Source organism: Pezoporus occidentalis, unplaced genomic scaffold, assembly GCF_034315485.1.
Source record: "Pezoporus occidentalis ecotype Australia unplaced genomic scaffold, CSIRO_AGI_Poc_V1 ctg105, whole genome shotgun sequence".
In the NCBI taxonomy this organism is placed as follows: domain Eukaryota; kingdom Metazoa; phylum Chordata; class Aves; order Psittaciformes; family Psittacidae; genus Pezoporus; species Pezoporus occidentalis.
In genome coordinates, this window is record NW_026912832.1 from 2398826 (window position 1) to 2424208 (window position 25383).

Sequence of the window (25383 nt, forward strand, 5' to 3'; positions counted from 1 at the left end):
CTCCAAATAAGTCACTTAGTGGACACTTTGCTCTTCGTTCTCTCTCACAGTCAGGAAGTGCTTCTTATCCCCTTTCAAAACATAGAACCATACATCTGTAAACTAATGAAAATGTGCTTGTGTCAAAGTGCCATAAAATACATTGTTTGTTAGAAGTGATTCTAGCTATCCTTCATATCACTGAAATGATAAAATTCAAGAAAGACTTTTTATCAGGGCCTACAATGGCAGCATGAAGATCACCGCTTTAAGGTGAAAGAGGGTAGGTTTATTTTGGCCATAAGAAAAATTTTTATTTTTTTTTTTTATATATATAATGAGGGTGGTGAGACAGTGGAGCAGGTTGCCCAGAGAAGTTGTGGATGCCCCATCCCTGCAAGTGTGGAAGTTTAGGTTGGATGGGGGCTTTGAGGAGCCTGATCTAGTGAAAGATGTCCCCCACCCATGGGGTGTTACTCTAGATGATCTTCAAAGGTCTCTTCCAATCCAGACCATCCTGTGACAACCTCATGATTGCTAACACTGCTATAATTTCTCTCCAGAATAGATCTCTACAATAAACAATTAGATTTTACCACTTTGCTGTTTTATAAAAGTGATTTTAATTTTCAGATCAAGAGTAAAAACACATATCGTTTAAAAATCTCTACCTTGATTCCAAAATATCCTCCAAGAACAGTGTTCTGTTTAGTAGAGTTGCCAAATGTTGAGGCAGCTGATCCTGTACTTGTTGACTTTTCAGTTAAACTTTTGGGGTATGCTTTGAGGCATGTATTTTTCTGCACAGAGAGGGTTGAAAACAGGTGGTTTCAGTAAGAAGAATGTTTGGTGTGGTTGCCTGAAAAGATGTCCACTTTAGCATATGTGTTTAAGCTTTGTGATTGCATCATTAGTTCTTAAGTCATGATGAAGTCCTATAATTTGCCTGCAGCTCTTTTATTAGGAGTTGATGTTTCCATTTTCCATATTTTTAAGGCTTCCCCTTCTTTGCGAGGCTCTAGTACTTAGAAAGCAAAATTCCTTTAATGGTTTTCTCAGAGCATTAAATCTTACTAAATACAGTTGGTAAAATCTAGCATTTTTATTATTCCATGGAGACTTGGTTGCTTAAGTACTGAGACACATCTGGGTCACTCATTACTAGAGTGTTACTAGAATACTAGAATTACTAGAATATTACTAGAGTGCTGGCTAGGGGAGCATTCTCTGCTGCTCAGTCTGTATCTGATATTTCTCCAGAAAAAAAAAAAAAAAAGAAAATTTTGCTTTTTGCAAAATCTGCTGCTCGTAGGTGACTGAGTACATCTGACACTTTAGAAATGTTTTTATACTACACACTCAGCATGATTTGCAGCATTAAGGAGTTAATGATGCTGCAGTTTGGAACTATTTTAATGCTGGTTTTGTGGCATGGTTCCTAGCAGTCTGAAACCATCCTGCAAGAGCAGAAAAGGGTTTACCAGCAGGCTTCTCTTTCTCATGGAAAGAGGATGAGAGGAATATTATTGTTGTAACAGTGATAGCATGCTGTATGCACCAGGTTAATTTTTACTTGTAGGTAGTAAGTAAATGTGACCGTATTGTTGCCTTTTAAGTCCTCTATGTGGCTAACAAAATCTTTGTTATAATATGGCTGTGTGGCATGACTCAAGGTTCCCTGTACTTCTCAGTTTGGGAAGGGAGTACTTATTATGACTTGAAATAGCACAGAGAACATCTCTTTCTCACCAAAAACATACTAGGTTCACCTTAGCACTGGATGGACCAAAAGCATGGGGAAAAAAATGTAATTAATGACATAATCGGTAACAGTTTCATATTTCCTGCAAAAAATAACATCAGCTTTCCTCCCTCCCTGCCCTTTTACCTTGTTTTAGAATTTTTTCAAGTACAAAGAAATACCAGGTCTTGTTGTTGATCCCTAGATTGACTTTCTAATTATTACAGCATTTTCTTCTAGTTACAGATTAGCAAGTATTTGGTCACTCTTTTAAGCTGTAGCCAAAATTAAAGCTGATCCCTGAGAAGCTGTGGGACTATGGAGTATGTGTGTCAAGCAGGTGTGACTGATGAAGCAAAGAGGAAGAAGCTGTAGTATTTAGGACTGTATCCTGTAAGTACAGCTACTGTATGTGGAAAAGGGAGGATTATATTTGCTCTCATGTTTGTGCTTTGAGGTGATACTATTTAGGCAAACTATGACAAAGAATTTTGTTGCCTTTTGCAGAAGGGGAGGTGGAAGAAGAAAGAGAACAACACCAAGTACATCCTTTGACATACAATATAAGTGGTCAAACCCCAAAATTTTAGGGAAGAGTTTGGGAGAAACCAAAATCTTTGCTAGCCCTCGAATCATGCTTTTGAACAGGTATGGGGACAATTACACCTCCTGTAATCTTGTGCCAACCCAGCAACACTGCATTTGCTGTATGCCTCTATTTTATTTTATTATTTTTTTTAAGGATCAGTATTTAATCTCCTTACCTGAAACTGAACCATTATCCTTGCAGTTTTGTAGATAGTCCTGTGCTAAATCTCCAACTCTGATCAAGAAGAAGAAAGAGGTGGACTTTTATCTTTTATTTTGCATTGCAGGAAGTAGGAGTTAAATTTTTTTGTTATTTCACCCATGAAAATTTTCTGCCCCTTGTATTTAAATTCTGGAATTGCAGCCTCTTGGTGTTAATTTAGTTGTCTTTGGAGTAGTTGTGGTATTCTTCAAGTATGATTAAATGAGCAGAGTTATCAAGTTTCATTTCAATTGAATAATTTAAACATTACCAAAACTTAGGGGTCATGAAAAGTGCTGCAGAAATATCACAGACTTTGTGGAAGATCTTCATGCTCAAGGATTCTGATGTATGAGGCATTCAAAACACCACTCAAACATTAGATGCCTCTGTCCACTGTGTATAGGCTTATAACAGAGGGAACATTACTCCTAAAGTTTTAGATTTTCTTTGGCAGTACCGTTTTCAAATCTTGACTCAACTAGACCCTTACTTAACACTGAAAAGGTGTGGGTTCCAGTCTGGCCTATTGTAGCTACACGTGTCATGGGCTACACATTTCTCTATAGCAATAGGCTATAGAGGCCTAGAAAATGAACTGATGCTAGTAATGCTGCAGAGGTTGAACTTATATAAAGCATGATTCACTTAAAAGTATCTTAAGTTGAGGATCTGGTTTATGCACCAGGGCTCTTGAGAGGAAATTGTCTTTTCTGACTTATAGAGGGAATGGGAATCGTAGCTTGACTGTAGGTTGTAAAGCTGTTACAAGTAAAATTCATATATAACTGTATCATCTAAAATGTTTCTTGGACACCCAGTGCCATATGAAGCTGTTTGGAACACTAGGTTGCTTTATTTCTCTTTGTGCTGGCAATCGGGATGTTGGTAGAAGCAAGGAATTTGTATTTCCTGCTTGCGTGGGATGTTTTAGCTCACCAGAAATGAGCAAGTTGTGAGAGCACTGTTTTACCCAGGTGATAATTTCCTTCCCAACTACACTTTAGCAGAAAGCATGAGAATTCCAGAGGTTTCATCAGTTGCTTTTCCTGGCCCTTTGTTTTGATTGCAGTGTAGTCAAATAAAATAGAAATTAACTTTTTCTGAAGATATTTCAAACCAGTGAGGTTTTAATACTTAATGAACACTGGTATGAAGTCCTGTCATCTGCCTGTTGTAGCTGCAAATAGCACATGAACCCAAGGAACTAGGCCTGCAGCTGTTGTGCTTGAGCACACCTAGCAGAGAGCTTGCAGACATTGTCAGTATTTAGCAGTGCTTTTTCAAATTCAGTTTAAAACTGGAGACCTCTCTCAGCATCTTTACTAGCTCAGTAGTTTCATGTGGGTTAGCATGGAAGAGGGCTATCTTCACTAGTTCTGCTGCTCTGGCCCTTCCTCCTTTGGGGGCTACACAAAGGAGCTGACTGTTAGTGATGGTGGTCGGGGGGTGAAGATGAAGAGGGAAGAATGAGGAAATGAAAGGTTTGCCTTGAGGCTGAGAGAGATGAAGGGACTGTTCTGAAAGTCATTATCTTGCATTTATAATTACCAGATGGGAGGGTGCTTTAATGAAGAGATTTTTCAAATGAAGACCCCCTTCATAAAGGGCATTCAACTTTTTGAGTGGGTAGGCTGTTGCAGAGGAGAAGCAAAACAAAACTGGTTTAGAAAAAGACATTATTTTTTCAATATAAGGCATGAATTTCATAGAGAAGCCATAGATATGTTTTCAGGAAAATCTTGATGATTTGGCTAGAAAGAGGAAGAGAAAAAATCATTTGTAGTTTGCTTTATGGTGGGCTCTTGGGATCTGTGCTGAAAGGCATAATTGTGTCTGTATGTGTACAAACAGGATGGCTTTCAAGTCGGTATAGAGTAATGGCCATAGAATTTCAGGCAGGACTAATGAAAGGTTGGTGTAATTCCAACTGGCTCAGTGGGAATTTGATTAAACCCATTACGAGAGGCTCATGAGTTGTGTCCGGAGACTTCCTTCCATGTAATGTAGATACGGACTGTTCAGATTCCCCTTCAGTGTTGTTTTATGTGAAGATGGTTTTGCTTACACATATCAGACAAACTCTGAATGATGATGAGTTTCAGTTTGATCAGAAAAGAAAGGGGAACCTTTTACCAGTAAGTGAAACAGTGAAACTCTTGACTTGAGTGACATTGCTTGTTTCCTCAGATCCAGGTTTCTTCAGGGTTTACTGGCATCTGGTAATTCAAGCACAAGTTATCTCTGTGTCCTCATGCTTAAATCTGTCATCCTGCTTCATTTGAAATGCAGTCAGGTGTGTTTGATGGGATGGGGTCAGGCCCCTTTAAGCCATCTTTCTCCATCGTAGAGACAGGACTATCAAAGCAAGATTTAAAACTGAATTAGAAGATGATATATATGTAAGGCTGTCATTCACATTTTTAGAGAGAAATGCTTTTTTTCTAAGAACCACATATTTAACTGACTCCTTTATGTTAGTAAGATGACAATTCTCTCCTCTCTTATAATTTAAGGGCTAAATAATGTGGCTTTTGTTTAAAGAGCCTCCAGTTGTTGGCTTAGAAAAGAAAAATGTACATTCCCAGCTATTGTGTGTGTTCAGCTTTAAATAATGATGATGATGATAAAAAGAGGTAAAAATTTTACAGAATATTATTTTACTGTTCATTAGCACCTACAATAGGAGGAGCACAATAAATCCCAGGGGCTTTCTTTTAAGCAAGCTACTCTCGAAAACTCTTTTTAATTGAGCTCTTCAGGAAAGTCTTGTGTATTCTAGCACATTCTGATATAAGCATCTTTTTTTCAGCTATGGATTTTGGATACTGTAAAACAGATGAACTTTTAGTTCTCTGTTTTGAAAATACTACATAAAGCAGTCCGTGTAGAAAGGGGAAAATCATGGCTGTGTAAATCTTAATCCATGTAAGTGAGAGTTCAAGACTACCTCAAAAATACCTTATAAAACAGTGAAAGATTTTCAGTAATTCTGTATTTTAATGTGCACTTAATTAGCTTTACTAAAATGGAAGTTGACCCTAAGGAATTTAGCAGGTGGCAGATTCTCTATTTAAAGAATATTTCCAAGAAATTATTTTCCCTAAAGTCCATGAGTGTAAGGAGTGTGTGCCCTTTCACAGACTGTTTAGCATGCCTGCCTTTTCTTACTTTATCCTGTTAAAGAAATGGTGTGTTCAATTAATGATGGACAAAATTGAAGTGAAATCGGATTAAGTCCCAAACTGTGATGAAATTGCTTTTCTAGAGGGGTGCTAAATATGAAGGAAATGATGCAGAGCAATGAGGTTTTACAATTGCGTCTCCTCTGAAAGGAAGCAGAGGGTATTGGAGAGGGATTTCTGGCTGTATCTGTGAGCACTGACATGGGGTTCAAGCATATCCAGTCAAACTGCTGGATGGGAAATGGTCAGCAGTTCCAAGAGCTGCATTTTCTTGCTTTGTTTTGAACTGCTATTGGTTATCTTGGTTGTTTCAAATTGTTAAAAATGATCTCTGATGTTAATGCATATTCTGCTTCCAAAAGTGTGTCCAGAAACCAAATCAGCAAGAGCAATTTGAGATGTGATTTGGTAGACAGCGCAGCAGGAAGGGCTGCTGGAGGTTTTCTGTCTGTAAGGGGGCACGGTGTGCTGCTCCTCCGGTTGCAAACAGACTGGCTTTTAAATTTATGTTTAAACTAAGTTTAAAACAGGAGTGGGAAAATACTGTCTTTTCAGTGAAACAGTGTTTGCCGACAAGGTTGTGGGGCTGCCCTGTGCTGCTTGCAAAAGCTGCTGCTTCTACCAGAGGGAATGTTCAGGCAATCAAATCTAGAATCTAGCCTTGGACCTTTATACAGCACAAGTCAGGACTACAGTGGGATCGGTATCGTGGACACATGAGGAAAGGGCAATCATTATAATTATATATTTGGGAAACACAAAAGGATTTTATCCTGCCTTATGAATGTCTTGCCCGCTTGAATGTTGTGTGTCATGTATTTACTTACATATATAAAACACACCTATTTTATTACATGCTTAAGTTACAGTAATGAAGATTATTTCTGCCTGTGACTGTAGGCAGGATGGCATGTAACAAAGGGATTACATTCTTTTCCCTTTTCCCATCTCCCATCAAAAAATGAGGCACTGATCGGATAATAGTTTATATTCCGGTAAATGGGTCCACCTGCAGGCATAGTTTTGGAGAATCAGGGGTGTTTAGTTTCTTAAACACTGCTGCTGGAGGACTTCTTATATTAAAAGGCACTGACAATAAACAAAGTCTAAAATCCTTTTGCCTTTAGAGGGCAGGGTCCACCGTTCTGGAGATGACTTGGCCATCTGCAGTTGGACTTTAGAAAGATCTGTGTTCAGTTTTCTCTTAAGAACATTAAGATGATGACACAACTGAGGGTCTGGGTGAAATATGACTTAAAAGTCACTGATGTATTTGACAATGTGGTATGCAGAGGTCTTCTGATCAAGCAACAGTTCACCGGATGGAGAAAAATAGCTCTGATCAGTGTGTGACCTTGAAAATGGTCATGGGTTTTCCTCTGCCTGACTGGCTGAAAGAGAACAGAGAAGTTCTGTCTCCTGGTATTAGTTGTTGCTTATCTGGAACAAGTAACTGAAAATGGGGTTTTTTGCTGTTCTTAAATAGCTGCAATTCTCAGAATTTTATATATATGAGAATCACTTATAAGAAGTGAGTGGTGCTCTGCTCAAGATCTAGCATTTGAAAGAACTCGGTAATAGCAAGTCCCGTCCTGAGGGCCAGAACTCTACTCCTGCTTTATCAGCTTGTGCTTCAAGGCAGATGACACTTATCCTTGCATCACTTTTAGGTTTTTACTTAGTTTTTCTATGCATATTCACGGTTCTGAGTATCAGAGTCTATCTTAATGGCATTCCAGTGTATACATTAAAAAAAAAAAACAACTTCTTTATACAATGTCAGATGAAAAGAAATGTTCAAAACTGAATAATGAAAATTACAGGTTATCCCTTCACTACTTTTAGTCAGGCTAAAAATGTAGAATAATTATTTTTTAGGAATTCCAAAGGAGTAAAACTTTTTTATTTCTTACAGAACAATGAGATCATAGTTTAATGAACAGGGCAACTCTGTGTCAGTCTGTATCATGCTCAGCGTAACTTAGGTTTCTGCTTGACCTCTGGAAATACACTGTGGGAAACATTTCTGCTCAAACACTATGGCAAAAAATGGAAACTCGGGAAAGCAGTATGTTTGTCATTAGGCTGAAGTGAAAGGGCTGAGATAAAAGATTAAGCGGTACATTTCATTGTGTAAGTATGAATGTGTGTGTTCAGTGTGAGGATATACTTTCAACCCTGTTCTACCTTCTTGAATGCTATTGCTTTGGGGTATTTGAACATTAGACAACAGGCTAGAGGGATCTTAAGTTTCTCTTTATGTGTGAGTTGAGAAGATTTTAATAAAAATTGAATTTGATGTGTAAAAATCCCCACTGTTTAATATCATTCCTGAGGAATATTAGCTCTGCAATGGTTCAGTGACATCCCTCACTGCTTCCAAGTGTCAGCAAATCCACATTACTTCACTCTTTTATCAGTATGCTGTTCAAAGAAAAGCTTGCCCTTGGCACACACTTGAAAAATTTCAAAACTTGGACAGTTTTCTGGGTGTTTATGGGGGTTTTTTTGTTTGTTTTTCTTTTTTATGTCTGCTGTGACATTTTACACAAGATGAGTTCTGCAATGCAAATTTTTTTTTTTTTTTTTTTCCTCCACAGATGAAATCATGCATCAGGATATCATTCCCCTCTATGCTGCAGATATTCAGGACCAGTTAAAGAAACAATTTGCTTACCTGTCAGGTAAGACTATGGTGTTCCCTCCTATACGCATTTCTTAGATGAATGCTTCAGCCTGTTGTGCTTTCACAGTTTCTGATGTCTGATACAGGAGAAATTCGTATTTATGAGCAACTCAAAATACAGCCTATCTAGACTTGGTACTTAAGGATTTACAAGATGGGGTTTTTTTATTTAAAAAAAAGAAGTCTAATAGAAATTTTAGATTATAGTTAATTTTTCAGTTAACTGGACAACGCAGCATGGATGTGTTGGTGGTTGCTATGGTCTTGCAGTCCTTGGCCCACAGCCTCAGCTGCCACTGGCTCTATTGTCAGGTTTGATACTGAAGCCCAAGTTGACACCTTGGTCTCAACCTAAGTGCTGAAATGAGCAGCACGGTACCGTGTTCCCCTGCAGCCTCAGTGCTAGGGTCAGGCACATATAGCATCAAGATCTGGGACAGGGTTTTTGGTGTGGTATTACTGTCTGCCATCTACAAAGGAACCTGCTTAGGTGTAAAACCATCTCTAAAAGCAGCACAGCCATATTCACCCAGCACAGAGCATCTTTCCCCCTGGATAACCTGTGCCAGGTAGGTGATGGGGACCTGTGTTTGTGCCAAGCAAATGTTGGTTGCAGAACTTGGTCCATCTCAGTGCTGGGACCATCACTGGCTCATAACGGGTAAAAGGAGATATAGCTCATTTGCTCAATGATCAGGCTGTGTCAGGTGGCTGACAAGCTTCTGAGTTTGTTTTCACACTTCCTGCCTGTAAAGCTCTCCTAGTTGTGCAGCAGTGAACTTGCTGGAGTTACTGCCCTGCCCTTCCTTCCATACATAGGGAGAGCATCAGTGGCTTTGCAGAGCTGCCCTGCCCTGCCTCGCCTCCTTCAGTACAAGGAGCATTTGCCCCACGTTGTGGGACAAGTGAATCATTATTACTCCCTTTTCCTTTTAACCCCTCAATGCATAAGATCAAGAGACATGGGAGAATGAAGAAATATGCCACTTTGCATGGTAATAGCTCATTGAATCCTGTACTTATAATTAACCATTAATTATGATTTGTCCCTGCCACACAAGGTAAACTAAGTGTGGGTCTGTGGTAGTGACTGTGTTTTCTAAGGGGTGGTGGTAGCACTTGGAAATAACATCATTTTGTTTATGAAGTTGGCTGTTCATGCTCCATTTGAAATGATGGTACTTAAGCTACAATTGTTTTTCTTGTCAGTTGACTTTCCAGGCTCTTCCTTCTTACTCAGCCTCCGAAAACAGCTCATAATAGTGTTATACAAGAATCAGCCTATTTGGGAACCAGGAAGTAGGGTTTACACTTTGTGCCTCAAAAATGAAGGGAGAAACTGATAAGTTGAAAAAAAATCTCATTGGGTCCAACTGGAAATTGTTCACATTTTAAGATTGTTGAGTTCACACAACTACAAGCATCTTCAGCGTACCTTACATGCGCTGTGCAGTGGAGCTTAGTAAGAGCTGCCATTCCTCATTCTATTCTGTTTATTCACTCTGCTGTCTACTAGAAGTCTGGGTTTTTTTCCAAATACTAGGCCAGCTGCATTACTGTGGACTGTAACTATATTCTCTGTTGTATTTTATTATTCTTGGGCAATTTGACTGTTGGGCATTTTCATTTCACTTTGGACTTCAACTCTCTTATGGTAACATTCTATTGTGGGACACTAACAGTCAATTTTCTGTGCTGTACCAAATAGTGGTACAGGTTCTGTGAGCAAAGGAGCAGAGATAATATTTTGGTAACTTGATTTACGCACAATTTGTTCTTGCAGTTGTGCTACCAGGTGGCTTTGCTGTAATGTCAGTTAAGACACTCATAGTTCAGGTGAAGGGGATTTTTCTGCTTATTACTAAGTTGCCTTGGAAATCGAATTTTAGGACCTAGTGCAAAAACCGTTAGAATGAAAGTCCATAGATTACAAATACATTTAGTAGATATCAGCTTTGCAGGTATGGTGATTTGAATAATGTGTTAGATGCTTTTCAAGGTTTAGGTTTTGGCTTTGTAATAGGAATGTGACATATACTTGAGAATCACTTTAGTGTCTCTAATAGGATGTATCTAGGTCTCGTGGAACATTTGCTTGAATAGTGAAAGAAACCTAGTCTACTTCTGTGCCTAAAGACTGTACCCCTTCTGGGCTACTTCCTGTGTTTTGGTGTAAATTGGGGTCATTTTTTTTCCCTTGTTCTCTTTTCCTCAGCAGATACAAAGTAATTTGTGTCCCTCTACGTCATAATGGAAGTGCTGCAGAAACAGCCAAATTTAGGTTTGGAATGAAAAAAATTTAAACAAAAACTTTCATTAATGCTTCAGTTCCTTACAGTATTTCATTCACATTTTATATTTATTTTTATTAGTATTTTCTGTATTCTTTCCTTGATTGGAAAGGTATTGTGTGACTTTCATACCCAACTTTGCAATGATCTGCCATTGCTGTATGCAGATATGTTAAAATGAATGTAGATGAAGAGGAATGTACAGACAGGTGTGTATGTTTATATGAATTTTGAATTGTACAAGCTATGTGATGTGCAGGTGAGACTCTTGGACACTATAAGTACTGAACCAGTTATTTCAACTTGCTTTCCTTTGAATGCCTCTTTGCACTGAACAACTTCAAACAAAATATTTCCATTAAAAGAAATACAAATATGAGTTCATGGTACTTGCATTTTTACCCATCAATTCATAGTTGTTTTTCCTGCTGTTGGAAAAAGTTAGCATTGGTACTAGCTTTCCAAATGCTCATATCTCTGTCCTTTTAAATTATCATTCTAAATAATAAGCTTCTCTTTGCTCTTTGTAACTTTGTTTACTTGGCTATGTTCTTGCTTACCTGTGGTGAAATGACCTGAAAATACCTCACTAGTTAAACTGTTCCCTTTGAAGTCTCCACAGGTGCCAAGTCTGTCTGTAAAATTGTGTTTGAGAACTTCTGAGTGGGTCCTGTACCACATACATTGCATCAGTTAGTTAAAAATTTCGACTCTATGCTGCTGATATAACATGGTCAATGTCTGTTGCACATTGACAGTGGAAGAGGTATTATGTAGCAGTTTCTGTCTTGTGCAGGTATAAACTTAACTGCTGTTTTATATTCACTGTCTTAAACCCACTTTCCATAGAGATTTATTTTTTAAAAGAAAAAAAATAGTAAAAAAGAGAAAAGAAAGAAATGAATCCTTGGCTAAGAGATCTCCAGTTCAAATACTTTCAGGTACAAATTTACTTAACTCAGTCTGGTTTCTGAGCCAGTACACTTGCTGCTTATGAGCCTGGGCTGATGCAGCTTGGAAAGGTACACAAATAAAAATTCTCTCTCATTTCAAGGAAAGAATATTTTAATATATTTCTCTAATTCTATTTTTATTTGCAAAGGGTATGCAGAGAAGCTTTTATCCACTACCTCATTGAAGTCTACATGTAATTTCAGATACTCCTAAGTACTCCAGTGTATTATGCAAGGAGAAAGGAGAAATTCTTTATCAGAAACATAGAGACATAATAGCTGAACCACCATAACAGTAAAGCAAAATCTGTAGTAAGCCTTTCTCTCATTCAGGCAAGAAATTTGCTTTTGACATGACTACAAATAAGGTTACTTTACTTAAGCTAGGTCTTTTGAACCAAAGATGTAGTTCTAAACTGTTTAATGATGTTGATGCTCCTGCTTTTGTGTGTGCATATTGATCAACATAGGGATCACTTTTTTTTTTTTAATAGTCTGAAAGCTATTTAATTTGCATTATAGATTCAGGCTGGAAGACCTATCTCTTTGCTTCATCATCATCCAATTATATCCAGCTACCTTGCTTCCTTTTTGTGGGGTTAGGCAGAGTATTTCTAAGAAAACCTTTCCTTATGTCTGAGGAGGGGAATAATTAGGGGAACATTGCAAAATGGTTTCCTGCTCTTCTTTCCTGGAAGTCTGACCAATCTCTTTGCTGTTCCTGTATTTTGCTGGCCTTACCAAAAAAAAACCACAATAGTGTGTCTTTCACAACACTGTGAGGTATTACCCTTTTCTCTATGTGTGTGTGCACCCACATGCGTGTAGTTTAGATGATGTACAATTCATAGTTTTTGTAATTTTCCCTGTTAGTGCCATCTTAAATGGAAATGAAATTATTTCTTATATGAGATTGGTTTTAGACACCAAGTCAGTAACATACCTTTTGATTACATTTGTGTAAAACAGTGTTATAATTTCCTTGGTTTGGCACTACTATCACCCTACCTGCTTAATCATAGAATCCTAGAATAGAATCATAGAATAGTTAGGGTTGGAAAGGACCTTAAGATCATTTAGTTCCAACCCCCCTGCCATGGGCAGGGACACCTCACACTAAATCATATCACCCAAGGCCTCATCCAACCTGGTCTTGAACACTGCCAGGGATGGAGCATTCACAACCTCCCTGGGCAACCCATTCCAGTGCCTCACCACCTTAACAGGAAAGAATTTCCTCCTTATATCCAATCTAAACTTCCCCTGTTTAAGTTTGAACCCGTTATCCCTTGTCCTGTCACTACAGTCCCTAATGAAGAGTCCCTCCCCAGCATCCCTATTGGCCCCCTTCAGATACTGGAAGGCTGCTATGAGGTCTCCACTCAGCCTTCTCTTCTCCAGGCTGAACAGCCCCAACTTTCTCAGCCTGTCTTCATACGGGAGGTGCTCCATTCTCCTGATCATCCTCATTGTCCTCCTCTGGACTTGTTCCAACAGTTCCATGTCCTTTTTATGTTGAGGACACCAGAACTGCACACAATACTCCAAGTGAGGTCTCACGAGAGCAGAGTAGAGGGGCAGGATCACCTCCTTCGACCTGCTGGCCACGCTCCTTTTGATGCAGCCCAGGATACGGTTGGCTTTCTGGGCTGCGAGCGCACGCTGAAGCCTGCTCATGTTCATTTTCTCATCAGCCAACACCCCCAAGTCCTTCTCAGCAGGGCTGCTCTGAATCTCTTCTCTGCCCAACCTGTAGCTGTGCCTGGGATTGCTCCAACCCAGGTGTAGGACCTTCCACTTGTCATGGTTTTAATAAAAAACCCCAAACAAAACAAACCCAAAAGATATTACAGCTGTGATAGGAGCAGTTAGATGTTGCAGATTATAAAGAATAAAAGCTAAATTACCTAGACATAAGGTAAATTTTACCAGTCCCATCTCACAATAGCACAGCTAGTTTTCCAAGTATAATTTTTCCACTCCATTCATACGCAAGATCACAATGCTTTTGGTCCATATAACTTTAATTGTTGGTGCTGTTTAAATAATTATATGCAAAAGTTAGGAACATGAAGTGCTGTTTCTTAAGCACAGTTAAGTGATTTTGCTGCCTAACCCATGGAGCTAATGCAATTCAACATGTTTTTAACATGCGTTTTTTTCCAAATCCCAGTGTTGTTGCTGTTGTAAAAACCAGCTTTAGACTAAGGCATGTAGATCTGTTCAGAAGAGCGCCACCTAACTGGAGGTTTAGTAAAATTTTAGATGTTTAGCCACTGAAAAATTACCATTTCAGAGCAGTAATCTGTGTTTTCTTTTATACCACATCTGTTAAAGAAGTTTCAGTTAAATAGGTTGTAAAAGTCAGGTGTAAGTGAGTTAATAAAAAAGTTTGCCTTTAATGAAGTCTCATGGAAGTAGGATGGAAGCAGGTCCACTTCATTTGAAGCGGTGTGGTAGTTTTTTAATTGCTGATATGTGCTCTTTACTTCTATGATGTTTCCATTTTTAGACTGAAAAGTAATAATCCTCTCAGTTGGAGAATGTTCCTTACAGCTGCATTTATGAGACAAGTCTCAAGTGATTCTTGGGAACCATTTCAGGTAAAATGTGTGTGGACTGATTGCACACGCTTAAGGGCTGTCTTCTCTTAAGGCATGTGTTCTCTTATGCACTTTACAATAAACAAAACCTAAAGCTGGCACTCAGGTGGCATTTGTTTAATATTTCAAGAAGAAATAATATTGAATGTTTTTCCACATTTTCATAGACTCACAGAACAGTTTGGAAGGAACCTTTAAAGGTCGTCTAGTCCAACCCCCGTTCTGTGGGTAAGGACATAATTCACTAGTCAGGTTGCTCAATCTCCATCCAACCTGACGTTTGCATAGTTACAACAGTATTTATATTTTTTAACAAAAAAGAAGGGGACTTAATATCCTTTCAGAAATTTATATTTTAAAAAAACCTGGCAACTAAAATTAGACTAAGAAAATATTCTCAATGCTCTCAAGGACATACTTGGTTCTCTTAGGAATGCATAAAACTATTCAATTCCAGCTGTATAGGTGAGAGCATCCCTGGTTATCCCTAGAAATAAGAGAGTGGGCTTGTGTGTGCCAGTGTGTACAGAGCTTGCCCCATAAATAGATTTAGGCTGTTCCACAGATGTGGCTGAAGTTTCAGTACTGTGAGCTAGAGGTGAAGGAGAAAGAGATGATTTTCCCATGGTTATGACTGAAGTAATTAGAAGTAGTAACTCTATCAACCAACCTAAATTTATTAAAACGTTACAGTTAAATTGCTACTTTTTTGGATGGTGATTAAAATTCCGGTCACCTGTTTTAAAAATTACTCTGTACAAACTGAATTATTTTCATGAATTGTAGCACTCAAAGTTCGTCTAAGTTTACATTTCATTCTTTTTGCAATTGGGTGTATATAATTCTGAGATGTTGGAAGGTCATAATTTGAATTGGTTTTAATAAAATGCTTTAAATTTTTGCCTTAAACCTGTGTTTCAAGAAGGATGGGAGAAGTAAACGGTTCATTTTGTCACTCATATGCTTTCCCTCTCACTAAAAACAATAAAACCCAACCTAGATTCCTAAACTTTCATGTTTATCTCTTCCCTCTAAATTCTTTGTCTTGTTTTACTTCTGGGAGAAGGGAAGAAAACTCAGATTTTAAGCAGTGAGTTTAGCAATAAACTGTGCAACGCTGCTTTTGCAGAGGTGAAAACCAAAAAGCAATTCAGGATAAAGGGAAAAAACAATTCCTTTCTGAGTAAGGTTCATTATGAAATATAGGACTCTTTAAAAAGTGAAGCCACCTACTGCTTTTACTATTATTTTAATACAAACAAAATTAATATGTAGAATTTTTAATTTGTTTTATTTCTCATGCCCTTTTTGCAATCTGCTGTGTCAAACACTCAACTGCTTTGCCAGAGTGGACTATCTTCCGCTGATGGCCATGTATTTAAAGCGGCAGTATAGAAAGCAACTTCTATAGGGTCAGTGATGTTAAAGCTGAAATTCTACAGAATTGATTATGTGTATCACTTCAGGTCACTGTGCTCTAAGCTCTTTTCTGCAGATGGTCCTGATAGAAAAAAAGCAGTTGAGCAGCATTTCAAGGTACATGTGTGTTTAAGTTCCAGCAGGAAAATACTGGAGAAAAAGATAATCAGTGAACAACTATCTTCTAGCAGCATGTGGCAGGACGGAGTAATCTCCACCCAAGATAACCATGATGAGTATACTAGAAACTTAAAATTAATAGGCAGTGTCAAGGCAGGATGGTGCTATTTGCCCTTGACAATCGGTGGTGGTCTGGAAACTCCCTGAAGGTCAGAGCCTGGGCTTCTGCTTTTAGGATGTGTCCTGTAAGCTTACTGTTGTTGTTCTTTTGTTTCATATGTCCTATTTATAGAAATTAAATAGAACAAAGCAAGTAACCAGTGGGGATACAGCAAATAATGTGTAATTATATGTAAAAATAGATATTCTAGAGAGAGCAGAGCACCTCATGAGTAACAGAAATAATGATTATCATGCTTGAAACTGCTTGTTTTTAATGAGAGAGGAAAATGCTTTGGTCCTGAGAGCCTGGGTAGAGCAAAAAAGTAATAGAATCAAAATCGGTCTTCACTTACATTAGTATTGTGAATGTTATTTAGCTAAAATTAATTCCCATGGCTTAACATTGCCATATTCAGATGTATTGTAAAGGTTATGTTTGCAAACTTGTGATTTTTTTGCATAATAGTTGCATTTTGTTGTTGTTTAAATGCATTCAGAACACAGATTTCTGACAGTTTGATTTCAAGAGCTAGTAGCACCATATTGCCTGTAAGCTGGTAGATTAAAATCAGATTCACCACAAATTACATGTGAGTTTGGAGTGGAACAGTGATTTCTTTTATCAAATGATCCTGAGCTCAAATATTTGTCTTCTTTTTCTGGTTAGAAGCAAAGACATTGGGAGTGGGTAGTGCACTGTAATTTTCACAAATCACTGTTGCTGTCATGATCGGTGTTGTTAATACAGTTTACAGCTGATATCTACTCAATCGTAAGATTTTGGGTCTGGAAAAAAAATATCTTGGTTACTTTATCACAGTAGATTTCTTGACTGTTTTTCTCCTTTCTGTCAATTGTGAAGCAAAGATAACTTTCTAGCAATGTGTCCCTGCTACCCTCTAACTGTCAACTTTGTGCAGTTGCTAGGGCTCAACAAACTCTTTGTCCAGCCTGCCTTTATGAAAATGTGCTATCTTAAGACATGATACATTAACATTGCTTTTAAAAGAAAATATTACATTTTGCGTATAAGAATGTGTGTGAAGTGCATTAAAAAGCATTGCATCTGTGAATACTACCCCAGTGGTGCCAGAAAAGATACAGATAATGCTCATCAGCTCATCAGCAGCCATACTGCAGTGTAGGTGTTTGGCTCTGCTTTACCTTTCATAGGTAATTTCAGAAGTTTAAGAGGAAATCTCATTTGAAACACTTTCCCCTGTTTCTTTTAATGTTCTGGCCCTTTCTTTATATCATTCTGGAAGCACAGCACCCTGGTGGAAAGGGAATGGGGGGTTGTTGCATGATGAGTTCATACTGGTGAGAAGGTTGAATTCAGTTCAAGATGGAGATTCACCTACTTCATTCTGAATTAACTCCCCCCCCCCAATTAGCTCATTTCTCTCTCCAAATTGGTTATATTTATTTACTTGCAGTTAACATTTATCAAAAGAAAGATGCACTGCCATCTGGTGTCAAAACTGTGTTCACATGAGCAGACATTTGTATAGAAAACTAATGTGGTGTAACAAGCTTCCTCCAATAAAACTTCCTAAGCTCTGAAGAAGAAAGTAGGCTGTTCAGAATAAGCAGTGTCCATGCTGATGAGCCCTGCACCAAAAAACCCTGAAGAAACACAGTAGTTTAATTTACTGGGAACTTACTTGCTAAAGGGACTTGTTTATAAACATGCTGCTGCTTGTTTCTTCTGCAGGTGGAAGAGGGGGAGATGGATGCCCTGTTATAACCTTTCCGGACTATCCAGCTTTCAGTGAGATCCCTGAAAAGGAGTTCCAGAATGTCCTGGCCTACCTGACAAGCATCCCAAGGTTGAGCACCTGTCTAGGAGGAAATACCCATTTATCTGCAAAGTGATTTTTCACATTTAGTCACATGATGGTGTAAAGATCAGGCCGGTATTTAATTTAAAAAAAGGAAAATGCAGCTATGGTGCAATGTCAGTAAGTGTTGATTAGTCACAGCTGCTTAACATAGTTGTTAGATGAATCAAATAGTGCTATTTATATTTAACCAGAAAATTACTTCCTGGAAGAATGTATGGATAAAGATTCTGTGATGGACATTGTCTTCTTGTTTCTTATCTTTGCTGTATCTTAGACTGCACTGTTCTGTTTTAATTGAAAACATGTATAATTTTGGCAGAGCATGGTAATTCCTAGGTGCTAGTCAAGATGTTACTCAGTGTGAGGGAATACTCTGTAGTTACATACCAAGGTTTGTCCTAACCACTTGTGCTCTGTTTCCCTGGCTCAGCTGAATATACAGTCTTTGCAGAACATCCAGAACTTGGAGGGTGCTAAGCAGGCCTAGCAATTAATCCTGGCCTTCTTAGAGGGCATGGTAGTGTTATCAATGGGCTGCTCAGTAAAAATTGTGATTTTGTTGAAGATCTGTTAGAGAATGGAATAGTGGAATTCGAGGTCTTGTTGGAGGTGAGGAAGGCAAGTAGTAGAATAAAGTACAGACCCTCAACTTCAAGAAGACAGAGTTTAGGCTGATTCAGGGAAATGGTAAGCGGGATTCAATGGAAAGCAAATCTGAAGAGTAAATTTGCTGAGGAAGGCTGCCAAGTTTTTAAGGGCGGCATCCTCCAAGCACAAGAATTGTACACCCTTGCAAATGAATAGACGTAACAGGAGACTGACCTGGCTGAATGGGGAACTTGTGAATGAGTTGCAGTACGAAGACAGCATACAGGAAGTGAAAGAAGGGACAGGCTACAAAAGGAGAAAAAGGAATACAAAAACATTTTCCAGACACATAGGCATGGTTTCAGGAAAGTCAAAGCACATCTGGAACTAAAGGATAAGAAACAAGGGACATCAAGGACTACCCAAAAAAACCCTTCTGTTGCTTTAGCAGTACAGGGACAGACAAGGAAAATGCAGACCTGTGCTGAAGGGGCTGGGTAAATTATGAGCTGCCAACATAGATGAGGCCAAGACACTTAAATTCATTCTTCCCTGATAATGTCTCCCAGACCTGTGTGTTTAGAGTGAGGGTTCACAGAGGAGAATAATTAGCAATGGGTGAGGATCAAGTCAAGGATCTCTTGAGAAATCTTCACTCCAAATTATTCTTTGGGATGAGATGAGCTATATTGAGAGTGGTGAAGGAGACAGGCAATAGGCTTCTCACAGAGATGGGCAGTAGGGAAAGACAAGCTAATGGCTGGAATGGGAACAGAATGGTTCTGACCTGGATGTAAGAGAAAAACTTTGTTGCTGGGAGAATAATGAAGCACAGAGACAGGCTGCCAAGAGAAGTTATGGAGTCTCTGCTGTTGGAGGATTTCAAGATCTGCCTGTAAAAACAACCTGGCTGTCAACAACCTGGCATGAATTTAGAGTTGATCATGCTTTGAGCAAGAGGTTGGGCTAGAAACCTCTTGATTCCCTTCAAATCTAAATCATTGTATGAATAGAGATCTCCTTATGTCTTTCCCAAATTGGGCTATAAGGCTTTCTCAGACTAAAAAGCCTTAGAGATGCAGGTTGTGTAATGTTCATGAAATGTTGATCTCAAACTGTATTTTGCTTTCTTTTTGCTGACAACATTCAGTACATCTTAGCATGGATTATGCTGAATTCACATTTGGAGCTATTCATGGCAGATGTCCTTTATGCATGTATATGCTGTTGTTTACTGTACGTGTGTGAAGAGAAAAAGTAATGGTCTTGTAAAGGGCCTTCCTCGTAATTATTTTGAAGGACCTGCTCGCTGTGAGGTACCACTGGTTATATGCAACGCAGTACTGTGAGGTGCCATCCTGGTTGTACTTGTTAGTTCCTAGTTCATTTCAGAGAATGAAGCTGGGGAGCTAGCAGCCAATTGTTGCATTTTCTTTGTTTATCCTTGTGTTGTTTAAACTGCATGGTGCTAAGCCTCCATTGGTGGTATCTTTCTTAGATACTGTTATTACAAATAATTGTGTACTAAATTCACATCTGCTCCTCCTTTTGAAAGTCCTTGGTGGTGCTCTTCATGGTGGCCCATTGAACTTCTACACAGAGTGTGGTATATGTGAGAAATTCTGATCAGAACAAACATCATCTGGTGCGGGGAGGGGGAGTGCTGAGTGCATCCCAGAGCATCGGTTTGGCAGGAGCATGTTTTTACTAATTGGAAGTCTTGGAGGAGATTTCTGGAGGCTTTTCTGTTAATTTCCCCTACCTGACAACAATGTATATTGAAGTAGAAGTGGCCATTCCTAAAGTCTGGTGGTTCTTCTGGGATTTTCTTCTTTCTTTAATTTGCAATTCTTTAGGAAGAGATTGTTGTTCTGTGCAAATGAAGGAGGTAGCCCAGCTGGCTAGATGTGAACAGTAAGGTATTAATTATTGTAAAAATTACAATACTTCAGGTGTTAGGGCGATAACACTTCAATTTCAACCTTGTAAAAATAATACCACTGTAAAGATGCTGATAAACCTGAGACCCGTTTGTGCCTGAGAATTGCTATAATCTGAAAGGGCTGAAGACACTCCTGACATTTGCACTAGAGGTGTTACAAGCTTACTGTATAAAATTTGTGTGTTTATGAGCCCATGTGCAGGCTTACAGGAATAAAAACTTACAGAAATGCCACTAGCTAGATGTTAGCATACATCCCTTTAGAAAGTGTGTTTTGCTAATGGTAAGTTATTCACAGTGTATACCTCAAAGAGGGGACAGGTTTGCAGTGTTCCTTGAATTGTGATTATTTCTAGTGCTGTTAAAGGTGTCAAAAAGTAGGATTTTTGGTGTTATCTTAGTTTTCAAGAGCAAAAATTTCAAATACTGTTTTGGATACTTTATAAACTGCTTTTGAGGGAAGTGGAGGCAGTTAATTTTTTTTTATTTTGTAAGTTTATTAAAGAGTAGCAAGGAGTACAGATTTACAGGAAGGACAGGAATACAGCCCACAGCTTTTATGCTTGAACTGCTCTCCAGATTAGTGTTACATAGGTTATAAAATACATAACTCTGGTTTTGGGCTGTTTTGACCAAGTAAGGGGAAATGGACTTTTCTAGCCCCTCAGAGCACAGACATGTCTGGAGCCACAACAGTTCCTCAGAAAGCTACTTGTGCTACTTGGTCCTGTACAAGATTTGTGGTCACAGCAAGGGGTTGGCAGCAATAACTCAAAGCTCATTGTCTGACTGCCTGCAGATGCATGTTAGGGGAAATGATATTTCATGGGAATGACAGTGAGGAGCTTCTAAAAGCCTCATAAGAAAGGACCTTTCTGTGCTCTGCAGTGGAGTTGACCCAATAAAATATTTACTGGTATAATAAATCTTAGCAGTGGCATCAGGATTTCAGGTTTTGTTCCCAAGTGAAAGAAGTAGTGTTGGTAATAAGACTAGCTTAGGACTTTGTTGAAAGAGGTAAAATTGAAACCTCTTAACCTACCTTTGTTATTCCCTCTAATTTAAAGGTAAATATGACCTTGTCCCCTCTTTTTGCATTCTTCTTTTATACTATCTAACCACTAAGTTTTGCAAGCTCTTTTTGTGTAAACTTTCATCTTTTTCATAGTGAACTTTAATCATGAAGAGTTAAGCGTCTCATGGGGAGCCTTGCATTTAGAAATAGAACTATTGTAAGCTGCATGTTACCAGCTTAGATGACCATGGAGTAGAATAGTGCAAACAGTAGAGTTACCAGCATGTGCTCAGATGTGTAAATGCCTGATACATGAGGATGTTAAGAAAGAGACAGTGGAAAGGGAATACCTCATCTCAATTTAAGATACTCAGTTAACCCTGGTGCAACTGTATATCATTAAGCAGAGAGCTGAACCATCTTCTTCAGGTGGGTGTTGTTAAAGTTGCAAGGTCAATTCAGGTTTACGATGTGTAATGTGTGGTTTGTAATAATCTCATAATATTCAGTACAGATTCAGACGTAGTGTGTGGCAATAGTCACGTACCTTGTGTACTTAAAGATTGCTGCTTTATCAGGAAAAAATGATGAATTAAGGATGAGTACCATATGTAGTGGAAGATGACAGCTAATGTGTTGTAAACCTGTAGGTGTAATACTTCTGAATCAGGTTTTTGCCTTTAGCAGATAGTATTTTTTTAATTATAATTACTATTGAATGGCAAGATAAGGTTTTTTTAAAAAAGGTGAGTATTCTCTTTGAAAGATATTCTTTTAGGTCAATTGATTTTTGGTTTTATACATATAGTACTCTAGATGAAAGAAGGAGAATCCATGGCAGTATGTAGTGTACTTAAAGCAATACTTTTTAGGAAGAGTATTTGAGCTAAAATGCTGAATAGGTACAAATACTTTACATATAAGTATTGATCCATGGGAATTAATAGTTCTTATTGATGGAGTTGCTGAATAAACTATAATAAGTGTCTGTAAATAAGTGTCTGTAAGAGGCCAGCTCTTTAAATTCAACTGGGTTTCAGTAGAGGATAGTGAGCAAAGTCTTGCATCTATTTGAGATCCTTTGAGGCCATTTTATAATGTCCACGTAGCTGGTTTGATTCTCTCTCTGCAGAGAAAAATGTCTCCTATTACTTCATGGCTTGAGAACATTGGGGATTGCTGCTGAGCTGGGTCATGGAAAAGGAGGCCATGTAGAGCAAGACTGTCTAGCCTCTTAACTGAGTAAAAAAACTAATGACCTCCATATGCAGTGTCCATCATTCTACTGCAAAGTGGGAGAAGCACCTGTTGGATATACCTTTTATAACCCGCATATACCAAGGTTGGAGAAAATATGTTCCAGTCAGGTTTGCAATAGGCTCCTGAAACAGCTGCCACCTGTACCCTTAAGAAGTCATCTTAGGGTACTCTGTTTTCTCTTCTTTTTTCCTCTGTTTTGAAAGTGTATTTCTTCTTTGTATTTATCCTAGTAAATAGACTAAGACTTGCAATGTACCCTGAAGGCAAGTGTTATTCATACTTAATTCTATTCGTCACAGTGGTCACTGTAAACATTTTATTAACTTAAGCGTGTACACATTCTTGGAATATGAATTTACCAAATGTGGAGTGTAGTATGAGAACTTGGGCCAAGAAGAAATTAATAGTTAATTGCAGTGGTTAAAAAGACAAACAAAACAACAAACAAACCCCCCCAAAAATCCCCAGGATCTTTCAACATACGGTTTTGCTTTTGGCTGTTTAGCAGTCTTTACTGCATTCGGAAAACAGAATGCTATATGAGAGAACACAAGGATATAGTTTTAATGTTCCTTGTTGCTCATATAGGTTCATCTTTGAACAAAGAAAGCAATGCTGAATTTCTTGTGGCCATGAGAGGTTGAAAAATTAATACTTTAGAAGTGTAATATGGAGTCTTAAATTCAACATTCCTTTCAAGAAAAAGAGTGCAGATTAGAATATTCAGAACAGGTTTTGATGGACAGTGTGAGTCCCACACTGCAGGCCTTTTCACCTTATATTTCAACAGAGCCTTGTACGGTCTTTCTTTGCAGTGCCTTTCTGTTCCCTTGCATGATCTTCAGTATATCTCAGTTTAACTTGGCATGTTCTGCAATTTCCTGTTTTGAAAGCTGTCCCTGTCAGTTTCCTGCCTGGGAAGAGCGTCCGCTTCTTTGGGATCCCAAATGCTTGAACACCATGTGGCCTTCTAAGAAATCCTGTTGTTTGTGGTATAGTCTGGCGTTGGAAACTAGGGAGCCATCCTGTCCAAGTAACAAAACAGAACGAGGTGACCTCTGAAAAGTGTCAACATCCGACAGTTTGAAAGCTCAGTTGTTAAGGTTTGCTAATCTTTTGGTAGACCCTTCCTTGTTAAGGACATGAGGTCCTCATCATTTGGGATAACACTGGGACTGGAAACAAAACAAAACAAAGCCTCTGTTAAGCCCTCCTGTGGGTTCAGACCTGAGGAGACTTCACTAACATAGGCACACCAAAGTGTGGCTGGGTGGATTTAGATAGGGATCAGAAGAACATGCCCCAGCACGATGTGGTTATTAGAACTAACAAAGCTCAGCATGAGGGGCACTGGAGAGTACAGGGGTCATAGATCTTGGATCTGGCCAGTCTCCTTGGCACAGGTCTACTACTGCACTCCTGAAGCAAGAGGAGTAGTGTTGGGGTAATGCTCTGTTTTGGGCTGGTGAGCCCATCCATGCTGATCTTGTGAAAAGCCCGTGTGGGAGGGTAACCACATGCGTTTCCTCATTTATCTGCAAACTAAACAGGCAGCCCACCACTGGCTGAGAGTTAACCGCTTCTGTTTTATGGAGTGCCAGGGATGAACATCAACACATAATGGGTAAGAAATGCTAAAAACCAGATGCCCTGACAGTTCTCATTGGCATGATGAGCAACAGCTTTGCAGTTTCAGAGTTTATTTCTGTCAGCTGTGCTTCATTTCAGTGTTGTCCTCCTTGTTGGATTACAATCCAAGCTGAAGATGTGGAGCCTGTACCCTGCTGTTACCTTGGCAGCTCCTCAAAATTGTCAGTAAGAACATCCCAGGACCTCCAGCAAAATCTCTCATGCTGTGTGTACCCTTCCTTTCTCAGAGCACAGCTGCCAAACAGTTGTAAATTCCATATGTTTCTCTAAGCAGAAAGGAAATGCAAATGCTTAAATTTAAAATAAGAACATTAAATTTAAAGTGGTAGTTTGAAGCTTTTGTGTCAGATACATAGTTCAATAAGATCAGGTCGAAGCTCAACATGTTACTTAAGAGTCTGAAATTTCACTGGGCTTGGAACAATTTGCACTTAATTTGATGTCCACCTATTGAATGTCTTAAACTTGGTTAAAGCTCAGCCCTGTACAGGCAAAGCCTTTTCAGTCTTTAAAATCCCACTTACACACCTTAAGGGCTTAGAGGATTTGAACAGTATGCATGACACACACTGTTCAGTGGTAAATTTAATCTGACAATGAGAGAACTGTAAAATTGTGAAAGTTAAGTACTAAAATGCTGGACCTCACGCAGGAGTTTTTATTAATCCAGTCTTAAGTTTAGAGAATTGAACACCCTCTTTAAGTGTAAACTCTCTAAAACAAAACCTGCATTGTTACATATAAGGTTGTGCCAATACTTTTTGCAGTGTCATTAATGGTTGTTGGAGTGTACTGCAAATATGTACAATTCCAATATCATAGTTCTGAATACGTGCAAAAATGCTTTTATGAAGTCAGACTTAATAGTTCTAAGGTGAGGATCTCATACACTTTCTGCTGCTTGTATTTACTTAAGCTTAACCAATGTACAGCCATTTTGCCTTTATTGACCTATTTATGCTTAATTGCCCCTCAAGGATAACATGGCCTATTTCAGCCATCTGTAGTTAAGTCTAAATGAGTCCTCAGTTGCTGTCTTTCTTCAAACAGTCCTTCCAAAAGAACTCCATGTGATCTGAAGAAATTACATTGTATTTTCCATTTAGAAAATGTAAAACTCGTTATTGTAGTTAATTTCACACACTAAAAGAGGAT

The 25383-nt window shown here is 38.6% G+C and overlaps 1 protein-coding gene across 15 annotated transcripts in view; it reads left to right on the forward strand.

Moving 5' to 3' along the window:
* Positions 1 to 25383, forward strand: part of MCF2L (MCF.2 cell line derived transforming sequence like) — a 155788-nt gene that overhangs the window by 85121 nt on the left and 45284 nt on the right. For all 15 annotated transcript variants that reach the window (XM_062619785.1, XM_062619797.1, XM_062619697.1 and 12 more), the window contains 2 exons: positions 8296 to 8379; positions 17644 to 17758. In XM_062619785.1, the coding sequence (XP_062475769.1) occupies positions 8296 to 8379; positions 17644 to 17758 (199 nt within the window). The remainder of the gene's footprint in view (positions 1 to 8295; positions 8380 to 17643; positions 17759 to 25383) is intronic.